The sequence below is a fragment of the Pituophis catenifer genome, unplaced genomic scaffold, assembly GCF_029215685.1.
Source record: "Pituophis catenifer annectens isolate HBS135680 unplaced genomic scaffold, rPitCat1.0.hap2 SCAF_6, whole genome shotgun sequence".
NCBI lineage: Eukaryota > Metazoa > Chordata > Lepidosauria > Squamata > Colubridae > Pituophis > Pituophis catenifer.
In genome coordinates, this window is record NW_027256886.1 from 65300642 (window position 1) to 65319432 (window position 18791).

Here is an 18791-nt window from a genome sequence, read left to right on the forward strand (position 1 = left end):
ACACTACAACAATCCTGTTGTTGGAGAAATAATGAGACATCTAAAAAATCACTCAGCATATCCCACATGGGGGTGAGAGGGTTAAATTTGAATGCCAGATTTCGATTCAATGGCACCATACATACAATACTTTTCATATACCTAACATTGGAAAAGTAAAATAGCAAAGTCATTTGTCATTAACTAATTACATTTCATAGGATATCCAGCAGAATTTTCAGACGTCCAACATTTATTACAGGTGGTCCTTGGTCCTACAACAGTTTGCTCAGTGATCGTTTGAAGTTGCAATGTCACTGAAAAAAGTGACTTATGACCATTGTTCATACTTACAACCATTGCAGGATCCCCACTTTCATGTGATCAAAACTCAGACCTCGGCAACTGACTCATATTTATGACGAATGTCCCTGGGTTATGTGATTCCCCTTTTGCGACCTTCTGATAGGCAAAATCAATGTGAAAGCCAGATTCACTTAACAACCATGTTAACAACTGAGTAATTCGCTGAACAACTGTGGCAAGAAAGGTCGTAAATTGGGGCAAAACTCATTTAATAAATGTCTCACTTAGCAACAGAAATTTTGGGCTCCATTGTAGTCATAAGTCGTTGTGGTCATAAGTCAACTGTATTGAACAATGTGTTCGGATGACATGTCCCAAAGGTACTTTTTTCAAGAGGCAAGTGGACTTTCTGGTTTTTCTTTGAAGACGTTTTGCTTCTGATCCAAGAATCTTCTTCAACTCTTCTTCTTCAGAGCTGAAGAAGCTTCTTGGATGAGAAGTGACATGTCTTCGAAGAAAATCCAGAAAAAATCCAGTTGCCTCTTGAAAAAAGCACCTTTGGGACAACCATGGCCTGGATGACTGAGAATCTCCATCAACATTTGGTATAGGGTCTCCAGCTTGAGCATGGGGTTGGTCTAAATGACCTTCAAGGTCACTTCCAACTCTGTTATTCTATGTTCTATGCTTTCAGAATCCAAAACCATTTAGTTTACTTGAAGGGCACCAGATTTGGGAAGGGGATTGCAACTTTCCTAGCCACTGTATTTCCTTCTTAACCAAACCAAATTTAGATTTCCTTTTTCCTTGTAATCCAGTCTGCAGACTCAGAGGAAGAAACACAGAGAAAACTTATATACACCACTTGGCAACTATCAAAAAGAAAAGCATAATCCAACTTACTTTAATTGATCTGTAGTTTTCATCATTTAGCACTGCTTTCACTTTAGAACTCTCCCCTTCTTCTAATATATCCTGAATGCATAGGAGAGACATATTTGTGCAGGTTTATACACATTTCTGTGGTATTTATGTTGCAATCTAATTACTTCTAATAGCCTCTCAGTGCTTTAGCAGTCCTGTTTTAAAATTCAAGCTGAACTCTTACACATACTTAGCGTTGTTGGTTTTGTTAGAAGATAAGCATGCGAGGCATTTTTTAAAAAAATGCTGCTGAGCTTTTACTGTTGCACAATAAACTGAAAGGAGAATCTGAACAGCGATTCTAGGCAGCATTTAATTATAGTGCTCCCCCTCCCCTTCCTTAACATCCATCTACATTGCAAAGAGGAAAATACGTCTGTTGCTAAAAATGATCAGGGGAAGGGGCTGTTTTGCAAATTGTCTTTAATTTTAATGCTTTGGTACAAATGCGATTCCTAGAGACGCTCAACAAAAATTAACACAATGAAATGATCTTGTTTCAAAAAAGAGAATGGGAGGGATTTCTAATGTTTCTTGCTAAGTGCTGGGAGGGATGTTATTGCCTTGAGACAAAGGTTCTCCCATGTACCCAGAGAGAGCTAAACAGTTGTGGGATTCAATTGGTATAACAACCGGTTCGCTTTGCGTACTTTGCGCGCGCTTCGCACGTGTGCAGTACATTTGAAAACAACACCTTCTACTGCAGCTCCGGTGAATAAAACAGCTGAGGCACGGCAATCCGTGCTGCAGCACCGATCAGCTGGGCTTCAAACAAAGGAAATAAAGGTAGGTATAGTGTAGGGGCAGGCAGGCGGGCCCAGCTGATCGTTGGAGTGAACCAGTTCAATCTCAGCTGATCGTCGGAGCTACCGATAGGCCCAAGCTGGTTGGAAACAGCAGACTCCCACCCAGTGGTGGGTTCCTCCCGGTTCGGCCCGGTTCGGCTGAGCCGGTAGCGGTGACGATATGACGTCACCGAACCGGTTCTCTTTGTCCAGGAGCTGGGCCCTTCCGCCCACCCCCGCGTTATTCCTACCTTATATTTCTTTATTTTTAGCCCAGCTGATAGGCGCGGCAAAGTGAATTGCTGCACCTCAGCTGGGCCTATTCCTAACACGCTTGCGGCAATCACACACAAAGCGCGTGAACGAAGAGAACCGGTCGTAAAGCCAGTTAGAACCCACCACTGCTCCCACCCCTGGAGCTAAGCTACAATGTTTGAGGTGTAACATATTAAATATTTTCTTTCTTATGTCAGGGATCAGGTCTAGAACAGAACCACAGCATTCTATTTGCATAAGGTATATTTTATTGTTCCCACCACACCTATCCAGTTTTGAGTTAAATTTTAATTGATTTTAAATTGGGTTGTTTTAAATTACAGCCAAAAAAATATTTAATCATTTTAAACTGTTTTTAAATTTTGTATGTTCTGTTTTTATTTCGGCTGTTCACTGCCCTGAGTCCTATTGGAGAAGGGCGGTATATAAATGGAAACAAATAAATAAATAAATAAAAATCCATATGGTTTTGAATAAGTTGAATACAGTAATCCTTGACTTGTGTCCTCAATTGGGACCAGATTTACTGTTGCTAAGCAAGGTGGTCGTGAAATGAGTTGCGACTGATTTTGTGACCATTTGGGCCCATGTTTGTTAAGCCAATCACTGCCATTGTTGAGTGAATCATATGGTTGTTAAGCAAATCTGGCTTCCCTTATTGACTGTGCTCATTGGAAGCTGGCTGGGAAGGTCACAAATGGCAATCACATGGCCCTGGGATGTTGTAACCATAATAAATACATGCCTTTTGCCAAGCACCCTAATTTGCATCATGGGGTCATGGGGTTGTGGGTGTGAAAGTCATTTTTTTTCAGTGCCGCCATAACTCTGAACAGCCGCTAATGAATTATTATAAATCAAGGATTATCTGTATTGAGAGGAGAAAGACCAACCCAACATGGGCACAAAGAAATAATGGATGGGTGTCTCTGAGTGGGAATGCTTTCAAAAAGCATTATGTGACATTTCACATAACATACCTCAATTATTTCTTTGACTTGTTCTCCCATCCAGGGCAACCCTTCAGTGTCATTCACTTGAACTACAGTGAATGGAAGACACTTCAGCAGGGAAGCTGCTCTTCCAAATGCAAGGCAAAACTCTTTATTTTCATTGAATTCATAGTTTTCAACCAGGATTTCAAACGCATCCTTGAAGCAGGAAAGATAGGAAACAGGGAAAAAATTAGTAACACTTTAGAGCAGGCAGAAAGTTTAAAACTTGTAAGTGGATGAACAAATGTCTTTATATTATGATAAATGTAAATCATAATTGCTAACCCACTAAATATTTTGCTCATGGCTATCTTTAACACCATATCCTGCAATGAACTATTATGTGTTGTTTTAGCTTCCACTAGCCAGAGAATGTGGATCAATAGAATCTGGATAAATTTCCAGAGCCTAAAAAAGTAAAGTAATTGCTACCTTGTTGAAGACTTTACTCCAATCTTGTTTTTTTCAAATATATCTTTTCATGAAAATGTCTTAGTTTGAAGCAATCAAAGATAATAGTTTAAAGCAGGTTCAAATTCCACAATCGGAAGTCAACCCTGCTGAAATAAAAGAGTTGCTGGAGAGTGTCCATGGATAGGTCGAAATTTGCAAGATGGATGGTGGACATTGCAGTCCAAGACCCACTTCTTTTGAATATGCATACAGTATGACCACAAATACCAAAGTGGCAAAGCTTGAATCATGATGCCACATCTACCATCTGTCAGATTTTGATATCCTCTACTCTGAACACCACAGGCTGAGTACCAATTTCAGAAAGAATTTGGAGATACCAGAAGCAGTGAGTAACCCTGACGACATCTCCACAGTAATATATCTTTTGCCATTTGAACATTTCAAATCTCATTATTATCTCTTTTATTCATTAAACATGAAACTCAGTCAACTGAACATTTAAAAATGTGTCACAAATACAATTGACTGGTGCTAATGGTTGATACAGGTTGCTGCCAGCTTCCTAGATGGTATTATTATTATTATTATTATTATTATTATTATTATTATTATTATTATTATTATTATTATTATTATTTGTTCTGGATTTGTTGGATACATCTTCCTTCCTCCCCCCACCCTGGGAATCTTGTCATATTTTACTAATAACTTGTGATAAATGTAAGGCGGTGGTGGTAGAGGAGGAGGAGAAATAATAATAATAATAATAATAATAATAATAATAATAATAATAGTAATAGTAGTAGTAGTAGTAGTAGTAGTAGTAGTACTGAAAAAAATCACGAAGTATTGCGACCTGGCAATTAAAACTACATGGCTATGGATGAAACATGTAACAGTGATACCCATAGTCATCGGGGCATTTGGTACCATGTCCAAGAATTTTATAAGATACATCAACAAATTGCAGCTTCCTGCAATAACAGCAATGGAACTGCAGAAAACTGCGCTACTTGGAACATCGTACATCTCAAGGTACTTGGTTGATAACTAGGACGCTGGCAGCAACCCGTATCAACCAATACCACCAGTCAATGGTATTTGTGATGCATTTTTGAATGTTCAGTTGACTGAGTTTCATGTTTAATGAATAAAGTATATAATAATGAGATGGTGCAAAATTATTGCAAAAGTGAATAAAAAGGTTTTGTAAGCACTTCTGTAGTTCATAGCAATATAGGAAACAAAGATCATATTGTCTTTGCAAAAGGGAGAAGAGAAGGAAACCATCTTGATAGTGCAGCTTGCAGATTAACCACCTTTCAGTGATGTTCTCTAAATAACAGCAGTATTGAGGCATCAGAAACAATATAATTTCCTGCCTCTGCTTCCTCAGCTTCTCCAACCTGCCACAGGACCCAGCAGAAGGAACCTGCATCTCAGCTTCCGCCCTGATTTATTTGATGGAAATTATTTCTGCCCATCATCTCCAATGTGTAAAAACAAAAACAAAATCCCAAAACTCATTTGTCTGACATCTGATTGAGTATTTTCCCAATCCAGGGGCAATGTTTGTCACCTGTCATAGGCTCATAAGGAAGTCTAGCTCTATAATTGTGTGTCTATTTCTCTAAAGTAACTAGGTATATTTCAGTAACAACAGATTTCTTTAATGCTAATTGAATGCTTTATTGCAAATTGAGGCCCATACAAGGATTTTAAAAAAGTAATGTTATTACTATTTTGGACAAATATTGCAAATTGAAACTTGATCATATAAAAAATTCTGAAATCCCTGTGTATGCTGAAATCTTCAGGTTTTAGCAACTTACAACATAGCATATGCTCTAACCGTACACATACAGAAATACACACACATACATACGTAGGTATATATTGCTAGTAAAACATTGTTTGGATGCTCCATCAAACACGATGATTATAAAAAAAGGTGCTAGAGTATGCAGAATCAGATAAGTTAATGAAGGAACTCAAAGACAGAGAGGAAACCATTTATTACAAAACTTGGAATAGGTGGTATAATTGGCTGAAAAAGAAATCTAAAATCAATGTATAGTGACTGTTAAGAGAAGATATTATAGTGAAAATGCAATATTTAATGTATAGTAGGTACGTATATAATGCAGTGATTATATGAATAAGTATGTAACAAACAAAATGCATATGTATACAATTGACCGAAGGATAAAATGGATATTACTAAAGATGCCAGTATTGGAAAGATGTAAAAGTGAAACTAAGATTTTAAAGATGTAAATGTTGAATAAAAAATTTTTTTTAAAAAAAATTGCTTGGAAAAAATGTGTGTACTAGGAAAGGCATGTATAAATATATACTGGGTATATGAATGTCAAAGTCATTAAAAGCAGGGCTGAACATAATTAAAAATGACTGAAATGAGAGCTAAAAACACTGACAGAATCACAGATACTTCACAGTATCAAAATTGTTTGTTTTTTCACAGTTAAAGCAAGAAAACTCAAAATAGTTTCTCTGTACAAGAAGAAACCTAACAGCCATGGTTCGCTTTGACAACACAGTGTGCCGTCTCAGTCCAATTCGTATCTTGGCAAATGAAAGTTAGAAGAGAGGTAGTTGCTAAAATAACATTTATTTCCTGCCTTCTTCTCTATTGAAAAGCCAGTTTGGGTCACTCAGATGCAGGAAATGTTCACAAAATGTCAAAAATATTTGTTAATTAAAATACTGGACTAAAGTGTGCATTATTTTGTTCTACTGGAGGACAATGGAGGTTAAGTTTTCCTTTTGTATAAAGCTTTACTTTCAGCATTTCTTGTAAATGAAATGAATAACCAGCTAGTATTAAGGTTGTAGGCTATTATTAATGGCAAAATATGAGAACAATATTAGGCTCAGCAGGAAAACCACAGGACAATCCAAGAACGTCTAAGACAAGCAATGACATCTGGCAAATTTAGGTAACATACTAAAATGCTCACAGGTGAAATGTAGCATTAAGCCTGTGAAACTTTGAGATCAGTAATGCAGTGTCGCTGGACATAAAAAGACTTTAATTTTACTTTGTCCTTGTTCAAGTCCTGATGTCAAGCTTGTGTCCATTAATATATATATATATTTAATGAAAAATCTGACCTGTTTGTCCTACATAAAATCCAGAGGGGCCTTGCTACAAGGTTACCAAATTTGGAATTTTGTTTTTTAAAGCATCCTGTTTGTGTTAGATTAATATATTTCCAATAGTCCATAGATCAGTGGGTCTATGTGGGTTTCAAAAATTTTTACTACCGGTTCTGTGGGCGTGGCTTGGTGGGCGTGGCTTGGTGGGCATGGCAGGGGTAGGATACTGTAAAATCTCTATTCCTATCCCACTCCAGCGGAAGGTTACTGCAAAATCCCCATTTCCTCCTGATCAACTGGGATTTGGGAGGCAGAGATTAGATGGAGGCATTTTTACTATCGGTTCTCCGAACTACTCAAAATTTCGGCTACCGGTCAGAAACTGCTGAAACCCACTTCTGCCATAGACCCATAGACCAGATCCAGACAACTTGAAATAATCAACATAATCATGAGTAAAGCCTTTTCAATATTCATTTGGTAAACCAATTGCAAGATGTGTTTCAAATTTCCTCCTCCACCACCACTACGATAACCCTTTCTTTTACTCCAAATAGTAGCTTTTCCAACCACTCAGTGGCATTGGAGATCTTTCTCTCTTTGGGGCTTTCCTGTAGTAAGTGAAGAACAAGTTTGGGATTTGAGTACCAGCTGTTCAAGTTCAACTTTGCAAACATTAGCATTCTACACTTGTAAATGTAAGATGATACAGTATATGTAGCAGAGAACTTTCTTTTCCTTATCTAACAAAACTTACTTTGCACCTATCCATGCAACATGCTTCCTATGGTTAAACTGATATTCTTAAGAGACTATTTATACTAACATTGGAAGTGTTAAATAGAAACGTCAGACAAGATCCAGAAATAAAAGGCAGTGATTATCAGTTCCTTCCCCTCTTAATTCAATTGCCTTTTATATTCTGAATCTCTATCTTCTGATCCAGCTGCAGTTCTCACCTGACCCACTCTCATTCCATAATAGACCACACTATAGTTCCTTAGCAATACTGGCAGACTGAAATAATTTATTTATTTTATTTTATTTGTTTATTGAATTTATATTGCCGCCTATTTGTTCATGGAGACTCAAGGCGGCTTACATAATTTAAAACCACATTAAAAAACAATAAAACTAATAAAAGAATCAAATAAATTAATATCATAAAATCACCCCACACCCCACACCTCCTGCCCCAGTGACAGCAGATCACACCAGCCATTTAATGGTCTCCATCCCGCTCTGGATTCCCCAGGCCCGCTAGCAGAACCAGGTCTTCAGTGCCTTCTGGAAAAGTATTGGGGGGGGGGCATTCTAATCTCTGGGGGAATGATGTTCCAGAGAGAGGGAGCCACCATGGAGAAGGCCCTTCTTTTGGGTCCTACCAGGTGTATCTCCCTCATTTACCGTTTCCTACCACCATGTTATTTCCTAAATAAAGCATATTTTTATTTACATAATAATTCTTTCCTGTTCAAGTTATATTCCTAATGTTAGTGTTAGTCTCACCACAAATTCTTTCCATGAAGCAAAGCTAATGGCTACCCAACATCAAGTGCTTTTTTTCCTGGCCTATGTTTGGCCAGCGGGAAAGATATCAGTCAAAATGCAGTGGGAGGATAGTAAAACAGGGAATACACTCACACAAAGTTACAAAGCTGCTGCAATTTGTTTAGGTTTGAGGGACAGGACAGCAGGGAGGTGGTCTTACATGTCTCAATTATTTTAATCAACTTGCTGTAAATCTCACTTTATGTTTGTATCGTCCACTAAACTAATATTGCACTTCCCAAATGGTTTTGCATATTTTATATAGTAACATAAGATATCTGCAAGAAGCCTAGTCCAATATTATAAAACCTACATAATATGAAAATATATTTTCCTCCCAGTAATTATCAATTTTCCCAATTCATTTGATACCTGTCTCCACTTCCATCATAGAAAATACAGCTGATATTTTATTCAGAGACTACATTCTATTTTGGGGCACCTCATTTGTCTCCCTCTGCTTCTTGATTTTCCTATCAACTTCAAATAAAGTTTATTTTATTTCACTTAGACGCAGATTTATATCTAACTTGTCTGTATGTGACCATACTGAATTTTGGCTATTTGTAAGATACCTTTGAAGAATGCAATAATTCAGATTTGGCTGAGTTGGGTTGAATGGGTTGTTTTCTTAATGAGATCATGGATGTTGTAAGAATTTGGTCTCCCTATATTAGATACCAGAAGAACAGAGCAGATATATTACTACAGTTATACATACAGTATACTATAGTGCATCTAGTACAGTGGTGGGTTCCTCCCGGTTCTGCCCGGTTCCACCGAGCCGGTAGCGGTGACGATATGACATCACCAAACTGGTTCTGCCCACCCCCGCATTATTCTTACCTTTTATTTGACCCCACCCCCAATCTATTGCTGCCTCCTGAGTCCCAGCTGATGGGCTATAAGGAAAAACTGTTTAAACTCTTGCCTGGGGTCTTCAAAGGGCCACCCTACAGCTGATCAGTGGTAAAAGGCAGTTTGGTGGTAGACCGGTGCCTCCAAAAACAAATGAGTAGACCAGTGCCTGCAAAAATAAATGGGTAGACCGGTGCCTGCAAAAATAAATGGGTAGACCAGTGCCTGCAAAAATACATGAATAGACCGGTATCTGCAAAAATAAATGGGTAGACGGTACAGCTCTGCAAGCAGTTAAAAGCCTGGTAGACCAGTACCTCTGCTAAATCCTAAAGAATTGTCACATGACCATCACGCCACATCCACAAAATAAACAACGCCCACAGAACTGGTAGTAAAAAAAATTAGAACCCACCCCTGATCTAGTAGTAGTTAAAACGTTCTTAATATTCTGTAATGGTATTTTGAGAGTCTGGGCCAAGTGATACTGCCAAGGAAACAATCAGATTATAGATAACATAACCCTCAACAGGTTAGTTTCTCAGGCTGTAAAGGAGACAAGGGGAAGGACTGTACTTTCAAACATGCAAGATTCTGTTAGTATAACTTCATAATAAAATAGAATCAAGATTGATGTTAGTCTTGCGGGATAAACCAGATAGGAATTGCAACTAGATGATTCTATTATTATTATTATTATTTTGTAAGCCTATACTATATTCCCTTGGCAGCATCTCTAAGTCTTTCTCCCAACGTCTTTCCCACATGCCATTACATGGTCACCGTTGCTTCACATTGATGGTTGTTTGAGCACTGTGAGCTTACCAGCTGCTGTTATGGCTACACACACATTTTCTACCAGTTCTGTCAACTCCCCATTTGCTTGGCCATATTTCCTTCTGTCTGAGCTAATGAGATAAATTCTCCCTTGTAAGCCCCTTGATCTTCTGGAGGAAAGACAAGGTATAAATCTAACCCAGAGAAAGAGACAAACACAGAGGCAGAGAGTTAAAGATATGCAATGATATTGAAAACACATAAGCAAAAAGAAAAGCCAGTATTTGTATTTCCATCAAAGTTCTGTGAGAAAGTTAACAGAACTGTCAGATGCTGTTTATAGCATTGTTTGTAAAATGTAAATTACTAAGGGATCACAGTATGTATGATCCCCTTATTTGTAAAACACTATCTTAAAGTTAGGACAATTGTTACTGTACTCCCAGTTAATTATCATTAGCGTATTTATTAATTATGGAAAGCAGAACAGAATATAGGTATTCATAGACTGACAATTGTTGCATGCTACACTCCAGTTGTAAAACATGGGATGAGACCGTGGGAAAGTAATAAGTATGAGCCAATAATAAATTATGAAAGGTATCATAATGGATCAGTAGGAACAAGACGAGAGAATACAAAAAAAAATTGATTGACTGATGAATGAATAAGGGCTTTGACTATATGATATGTAACCACTTAGCAAAAGTTCAGAGTTGAAGGGTAAGTATGTGTGTGTGTGTGTTTAAGATAAGATTTTAATCAGAATCTATCCCTATGTACACATGGGAATCGATATAAATCTTAAGCATGATGGAGTTGTTATTTATGATGACAGATTGAGAGAATTAGTGAAGGATAACAGAATAATGGGAAATTTTGAATGTGAAACAGACCATTTTTTTTGATAGTGAGAGGAGCTGGTCTTGAAAAAAAATGGATATAGAAAAAGGAAAAGAAAAGTTGAAGCAGAATGACTGCGGGAAGACAAAATATGAGTCCAGAGAGAAAAAGAATATTAATCTCCCAGAAGAATGAAAAAAAGACATAAGGAAAAAAGATGTAGAAGCTGTTTAGAAGAGAATAAAAAGAATTATGCGTCAAAGAAGTATATGGAATTATGCTAAGAAATATTTAAAAGGTGTTTCATGGAATGATAAAATAAAAGTGGCTGATGATTAAAAAAATGGTTATAAGTGAACAATTTCTTCAAAAAATTAAGAACTATTGTATAATGTCTATACAGAGTAGATGAGGTCAACTTTTTCAATAGACTGATTATAGCTTATTTCTTTTTATTAACCACACAAATCTTTTTTGATCCTAGGAAAGTTTAATTGTTTTTTTCTTAAAATTTGCTGGGAGGTTATTGGTCATTATTATTTTTCTGATATTTTTCTGATTAATATTTTATTAGACCTTTTACTTAGTTCTGAACATTTAAGAAAGCTTAATTTTTATCAGTATTTTATCACTGATATCTTATTTCAATTTATTCCTATTTTAATATTTTAATTGTCTCAAGGATTACACTTATCTTTTTTTCTGCTAATGCATCTGCTGGGTTTTTTTTTTTTATCTTAGTTTCTCTTATATTTCATAGTTTCTGTTTTGATCGTGTATTCATTCATTGACATTATTTATTTATTTCAATAAGCTAACTTTCTACGGTATTATAGGCCAGCATATTATATCAAGTAAACTTAAAAAGCATGCAAGAAACTGATCTCTGCAGGTAGGTATTAGCTGAAATGCAATTTATCTGGCCAAACCAGACATCAAGCATGATGTGAAAGAAGGTTCTCTAGAACCTTTGAAAATGACTGATTTTAAAAGTATCAAAGGTTACTTAGTACATTACCAGCATACTAAAGGACTCCAGAAAGCCAGAGGGTTTTTATAAGAAACATCAGTAGCTTCCTTATGGAATAAAAGACACACAGAGGCAGGCAAGAAAAATCATTCATTCACACTATCTGCATAACCTCGCAAGATAAATTAAATAAAACAAAATAACTGGGGGTGGGGGGAAGCAGCATTATAGTTTTAAATTGAGAGGAAAACTAAAATGCTAAATATGTGTAATCAAATATTGTTGGCAATCAATTGAAAGATGTCATCAAGTCTTTCATTTCAAACAGTGCCTTCATTACTCAATGTTTTCTCCTACTATCAGGAACTCATTAAGACATTTTAAATAAAAATTAAGTCAACACTGAATATATATTCCTCCTTCAACAAAACATTGTTGATGAATGCAGAAATAAATTATGGAGTTGCCTTTTTTTTTTCTATAAGGCACATTTTGGCATGTTTTGATTTATTTACTCACAATTTTTTTTAAAAAACTGTCATTATTTCTATCTCTGTTCAACTGGGTATAATTTGAACTGACTGCATGCGCACACACAAACACACACACACAACAAAGAAATAAATACAGCAGTTCAGATTTAACACGTGTTTAATAAAATGAGGGTCTTCTTTTTAGGACTTTTTGGGACAATGTAATATAAACTTTTCCTCTTTTTAAATGGGAATTTTAAATTTGGTTTTAAATTATTGGGGTTTTAAAATGGTTCAGCCAAATTTATTTAATTTGTTTTATCTCTATTTTTAAATTTTGTATTTATATGTTTTATTTTATGGCTGTTCACCGCCCTGAGTCCTTCGGGAGTAGGGCGGTATACAAATTTAATAAAATGAAAATGAAATGAAATGAAATAAAGAGTTATGTGCTTGACTGCTGCACGTTACATAGTAAAACAGATATTCCACTATCATCCTTTCTGTATTAAAAGTAATATTGGTCTGAAAACTACTTTACCATTTCCAAAAGTTGTGTTACCTTCTAGCAGGGCATCTCATGTTTTACTTGTTCTTGTGAGATTTCTCCATTATTCACGTTCTTCAGGAATGCTTTTGTTTTCCGATTGAAAATGGTCCCTGCAAATGCTGCAAATCCCACATAGTGTCACTTCTTGGGCTTGAATTAAAGCTAGGGGAGCTAGAATACAGTATTCTTGAATACAGTTCATCCACCTGGAATCCACACTGTATATCGGACATTAACACAATTGAGCGGGTCCAGAGGTATTTCACAAGAAGAGTACTCCACTCCTCTACTGACAATGGAATCCCTTATGCCACCAGTCTTGAAATTCTGGGATTGGACAATCTAGGACTGCGCCGCCTGCAGTCCGATCTAAGTATAGTACACAAAATTATCTGCTACAACGTCTTACCTGTCAATGACTTCTTCAGCTTCAACCACAATAATACATGGGCAAACAATCGAGGTAAACTTCTCCAAACTCAATTGCAGAAAATACGACTTCAGTAACAGAGTGATCAACGCCTGGAATGCCCTACCTCTAACCCTCACAGCTTCAACCTCAAACTGTCTACCGTGGACTTCACCCCATTCCTAAGAGGTCCGTAAAGGGGGTGTGCATAAGCGCACCAGTGTGCCTACCGTCCCTGTCCTAATGTCCCCATTTATCTGTACTTACATCCTTTGTTTATGTTTATGTTTATACCTATACCTGCTATCTTGTACATGTTTGACAAAATAAATAAATAAACAAAACAAATAAATAAATAAAATAGAAAAGCTATAGATGGCTGTGAAGGTGGTCTGGGTTTATTTCTTTATCCCATCTTTTCTCAACAAGCAAAAGGTTTGTTAAAACAACCTCTTTTTATTTTATTCATGCTAGGTTGGTATGAGAGAAGGTGATAGGTCCAGCCACCCAGTCTGTTTCTAAAGCTGAGGATAGACTTCACTCTGGGTAGTTGTAAACATAATCCAGTACTTCACTTATATACTAGTACAAGTCAAATGGCTGCCCATCAATCACCTTTTAATTTAGATCTTTAAAAAAAAAACCAACCAACTATGCTCCACTAATTAAGTTATCACCAAATCTACAAAGGAACACAATATTTTTATTAAGTTGAATAAAAATAGTCATCTAAAGATATCCATTAATATAATTGCAACTATAGCTTTGTCTGAAAGTGTTCCCAAACCCTTGGAATAAAGTGGAATCTAATAGGACAGGAGAAAATAGATGAACTATTTCTCATGTATGCATTTATGTATTTGACCTATGTCTGTGTACCAACCGATCACCCATCTGCAACCAATCATTTTCTTAAATACATACAAATTCACATACACTTTCCCATAATTCCTTTTCAAAGTATCAAGAAGGAAAAGGAATGACATAAAAGGGCAACATTGTGGGGGGAGGATAAGATACACCAAAGTTGTCTGGAGATACAGGTAGTCCTTGACTTGCAACCATTCATTTAATGATGGTTCGAAGTTACAATGGCACTGAAAAAATCAGCTTATCGACGTTTTTCACATTTATGACTAATACAGAATTTTACCTTTTATCATTCATTTCTTACTTAAGTAACTTTGTTGGTGGTTTGTGCTCTAAACAATAGTTTACTTGTTCAGAACAATCAAATTCCAAGAAACAATAATGTTCCCAGAAATGTATTTTTGGTTACTGTTGTGACACACCAAATGGTGAATTTCTTTTCCCTAAAGACTTTCCACAGTACAAAGAATATTGCTTAGAAGATATATATCTTTCAGTATTCTGCTACCTGCAAGAAGCCAAATGTAACTTTAAAAAAAGCAAAGTGAAGGTGTCTTGCTTTCTGATTTAAAACTATATTAATAATAATTTATTTGTTTATCTCAGTGACAAAGCCGTTTCTCTTTTTTAAAACGTAAATAGAAAAGAAAAAGAATTGCTCTCCTCAGATATAGTGAGACATCAGGAACTCACAGTATTCAAATATACACTTTCTTATTATCATGAGTAATGGCCTGGAGGACAATGCAATTCAAAAGCATTTGTAATGAACTTCAGGATGGCACCACCCTTTACTCCAGAATTAACTAGTTTCTCCTCTCAAAATTAAATTGTATTTGTCTACAAGAAAAATGTCTTTCTGAGTTTATGGCAGTTCACAATTAATATTATCATCCAAACCAACTCCTTGTGGGGAACACGGGTATGGGAGAAAAAATACAATTTTTATTTTACCTCATAAAAATCACACTGCAAATCTGAATTGCACCTTCAGGGGGGAGATGGATAGGCAAGGAAGTTTTTGGTACATTAATGCAAGAACAATAGTTTGCCACTATCAAATAAGTCAGGGGTATTATTAAAATTGCATGATGAAAGTGAAGAAAAATATTCAGCGATCTGCAGATAAATGATTTATTATGTGACTTGACCACAAAAATCATGATTATGCCATTATTTGACAAAAATCAATTTTCTGACTGACAATTTTCAAAGTTCTGATGGTTGAGCTTCCTCCATGATCACATGATTAAGATTTGGACATTCAGCAAGAAGGCTGTAATTATGGCATTTGCAGTGACCTATGGTCACATGACTACATTTTATGACAGTTTTGCTGAAAACCAGCACTTGTTTCCAGTTTTCAGAAAAATCCCATAATAAACCATTGTTTGCATAACAATCATGATGTTCACTTAATGACCACTGCAAAGAGGTCATAAAATTGGGGTCAATCACATTTTATGATCATTACAACCATACTGGGCAAGCTCCATTAGGTTGTATATCAAGGACTACCTGTAAACCAATCTAGGAATGAGGCATCCTTGTTTCCAACCTCCTCAAATATCTACCCAGGGAATTCCCATCTTTCAGTAGGATCAAATAAGGTCATCAAACACGTTTGGCAGATCTGTAGCCTCCATTCCTCCTCAGATGCACTGATGTTTTAGCTGCCATTTTGGCCAGTAGACACATCCTCTTTGCCGGAGTAAGAAGAACTGGTATTGCTGCAGACACAAAGAACACCAGCTCTCAGTTGGCAGTGGAGTCTTAATCTGACAAATTCTCAGGCATGTAGCATGCTGAGAAACACAACAGGCCCCGCACAAGCACACACCTGGACAAGCAGGCATTGGCTTACCTGTATCCTGAACATGACACATTTATAAAAGAGAGAAGCAGAGTTGGTATGGCTTGTGTGAGACTGTGGTACAGGCCTAATGTGCATATTAGTGTTAGCCAGCTCTTCATTGGGATGGATCCAAAATCCATACACTCTTGTTAGTATTTTAAACTTTTATCATCATTGCCCTCACTGACAAAATGGTGTCAGAAAAAAGGAATGTTTCAAAGCAATACCCAAGTCAGAAGGAACTATTTTGTCATCAAGACTTTGCTTAAATAGTGAAATGTTTTAAAAGAAATAAACATCAACAAATGATTCGATGCTATAAACTCTTGAATCTGTTATGAGCAAACAATTCAAGTAATATGAGTAGGGAACAATGGATAAGAATTTGCCTTCTGTATGAATGACAATTCTAGGCAATTATTTAAAAATGTTTTCTAGATGTCATTTCTTTCTTTATGTGAAATTTCTGCCTTATTATTAATTGCAAACACAGTTACTAAATATACTGTAAATATATACATTTAAGGATTAGAAGGAAAGATCTATGAAGTGCTTTAGTTCCAGTTTACTTCCATTCATTATTTAAACACATTCCTTGGTTGGGGTTTGGGAAGACTGTTGACACAACAGTACAAACTTTACTTCAGTTATAATGTTTGGTTTATTTGGATTTCCCCCTTTAGGGCTGTCAGACAGTGTGCCAATGAGGAGAGAAATAAATAAACAAATGCAGGTAATCCTTGATTTACAATTACAATCTGGACTTGAATTTTGGTCACTAAGCAATGTTGTAAAAAGAGATATGACATGACCACATTGTTTACCAACTGTAATCTTGGCAATCCCCATTGCCATCGATAGGGAGAACAGAATAACAAAGTTGGAAGGGACCTTGGAGGCCTTCTAGTCCAACCCTCTCCTCAAGTAGAAAACCCGATGCCATTTCAGACACCTCGTCCAATCTATTCTTTAAAGCCTCCAGTGATGAAGGACCAGAGGTGAAATGCTCCCGGTTCGGACTGAATTGCCCAATCTGGTAGCAATGGTGGCGGGTGGTTCGGAGAACCGGTAGCAAAAATCTCTGCCCTCCACTATGCCCAGCTGAGCCATGCGATCATCAGAGGGTGTTTTTTTTTTACTTTTAAAAGCATTTTTTCTTCTGCACTCTTTCTAGAGCAGGAGTGTCAAACTCGAGTCATCACGGCAGCATCATGTGATGTATCATGACTTTTTCCCCTTCGCTAAACCAGGTATGAGTGTGGCCAGTGCGTGACGCATCTAGGCCATGGGCCACGAGTTTGACACCCCTGTTCTAGAGTCTCAACATCTTTTTATATTGTGATAACCAAAATTTTACTGGTTGTTAGCTGAAGAACCATCCCAATCCAAGCCATTTCAGGCTTGGTCCCCCCTAGCCTTGCACCTCAATAAGATGAGGGACTGTTCCAATTCCGTCCACCCACCAGTCGCTGCCCTTTGGCTATTCTGCATCCTGCCATGTGGAGCAACAAGCAGTCTCAGAATCTCACAGCTCTGTGGCAATTTACCATTCCCCAGAAAACTATAGTTGTCCAGCCCAGTTCCAGTCACCACAGCACATCAGGACCCCTGCTGTCCAGCAAGCTGCTGCCCCAGTTGACCTTCGCTTTCTTGCTCCTGCTGTTGACAAGTTGTTCCCAGCCTGACTGGGGCTGACTTTGTGGTGGAAAAAAGAAGAAGTAGGCCCTGAACCGCAGCCTACAAAACACTGCTTTGCAAAGAGCTGTGGGCATGGTTTTCTTTTTTATTTTTCATAGCATGAAGACAGTGCCAGCCCCACCCGGTCTCGGCACCAAGATGCTTCTCAAGATGAAGCCCAAGGAAAGCAAGAAAACAAGCCAGCTTCCCACCAGCAAAACAATTCCAGCCAAATAATACTCTTTCCCCAAATATTGCCCAAACAGAAACAGCTGCTTTTAGAGTGTGTGAAGCGTCTAAGAAAAAGCCATTGTCGGTTTGCTTTTCAATAGCATATCTCACAATGCACAGACTTCAGGCCAAGCATAATGGGAGTTTTTCCAAAAGTATCACAATTGTGCACACTTAGGACATTAGAGTAGCTTCAGCAATCACAGATCTCTGAATACAGGTTCAAATGAAAGCCCCTGAATTACAAAATACTTATCTAAAAGGCCTTCCCTGCTATTAAAATATAAGTTCACACGGGGTCTGAAAAACGTATGTTGATTATAATTCAGGCTGAAAATTAAATGGAAGTTTTCTCCTCTGGAAGTAAATACTGAAAACTCTGAGCCATTATCTGAGACTGGCTGCCAGGTTAACAAAGCACCTGTTGTCTTGTTTTGTTGTCAGTATGGAAAATGCCACATTTAATTGCCTTTATAAAACAGCTCCTCTTCTACACAAGAGTTCAGAAATGGCATTGTAAAGTCTCAGAGGCCTCCTCGAAGTTGAAAGGGGGGGGAGAGGAAATATCCTGTATTTATCAAAGATTCCACAATCAGCATCTAACATCAAAAGCTAAAAATAAAAATAGAAGGTAAAAAAGATCATCAAGTTACAAAAGGAAGAAAAGGCAATATAGCTATATCTTAAAATAAAGTGATTCTAACAAGATGCTATCACTGACACATAATTCAAGATGCTTTGGACCTAATTTGCCGCTTACATGGCACTCAGCCAGAGACAATGCAGCATTTAATGGTTGAATGCCCACAGCTTGTATAAGTAAATTACACAGATGCCTCATTGAAGCTCCATATTTGCACAGAAAATAATATTTTGGGACATATTTTTCTAAGCATATGAATTACAGTCACAGTGCAAGCATCAG

The 18791-nt window shown here is 37.1% G+C and overlaps 1 protein-coding gene across 4 annotated transcripts in view; it reads right to left on the reverse strand.

Annotated features, from left to right (window-relative positions):
- DNTT (DNA nucleotidylexotransferase) overlaps positions 1–18791 on the reverse strand; it is a 192861-nt gene that overhangs the window by 128878 nt on the left and 45192 nt on the right. For all 4 annotated transcript variants that reach the window (XM_070945616.1, XM_070945615.1, XM_070945614.1 and 1 more), the window contains 2 exons: positions 3251–3421; positions 1189–1260 (listed from right to left, as the gene is read on the reverse strand). In XM_070945616.1, coding sequence (XP_070801717.1) covers positions 1189–1260; positions 3251–3421 — 243 coding nt within the window. The remainder of the gene's footprint in view (positions 1–1188; positions 1261–3250; positions 3422–18791) is intronic.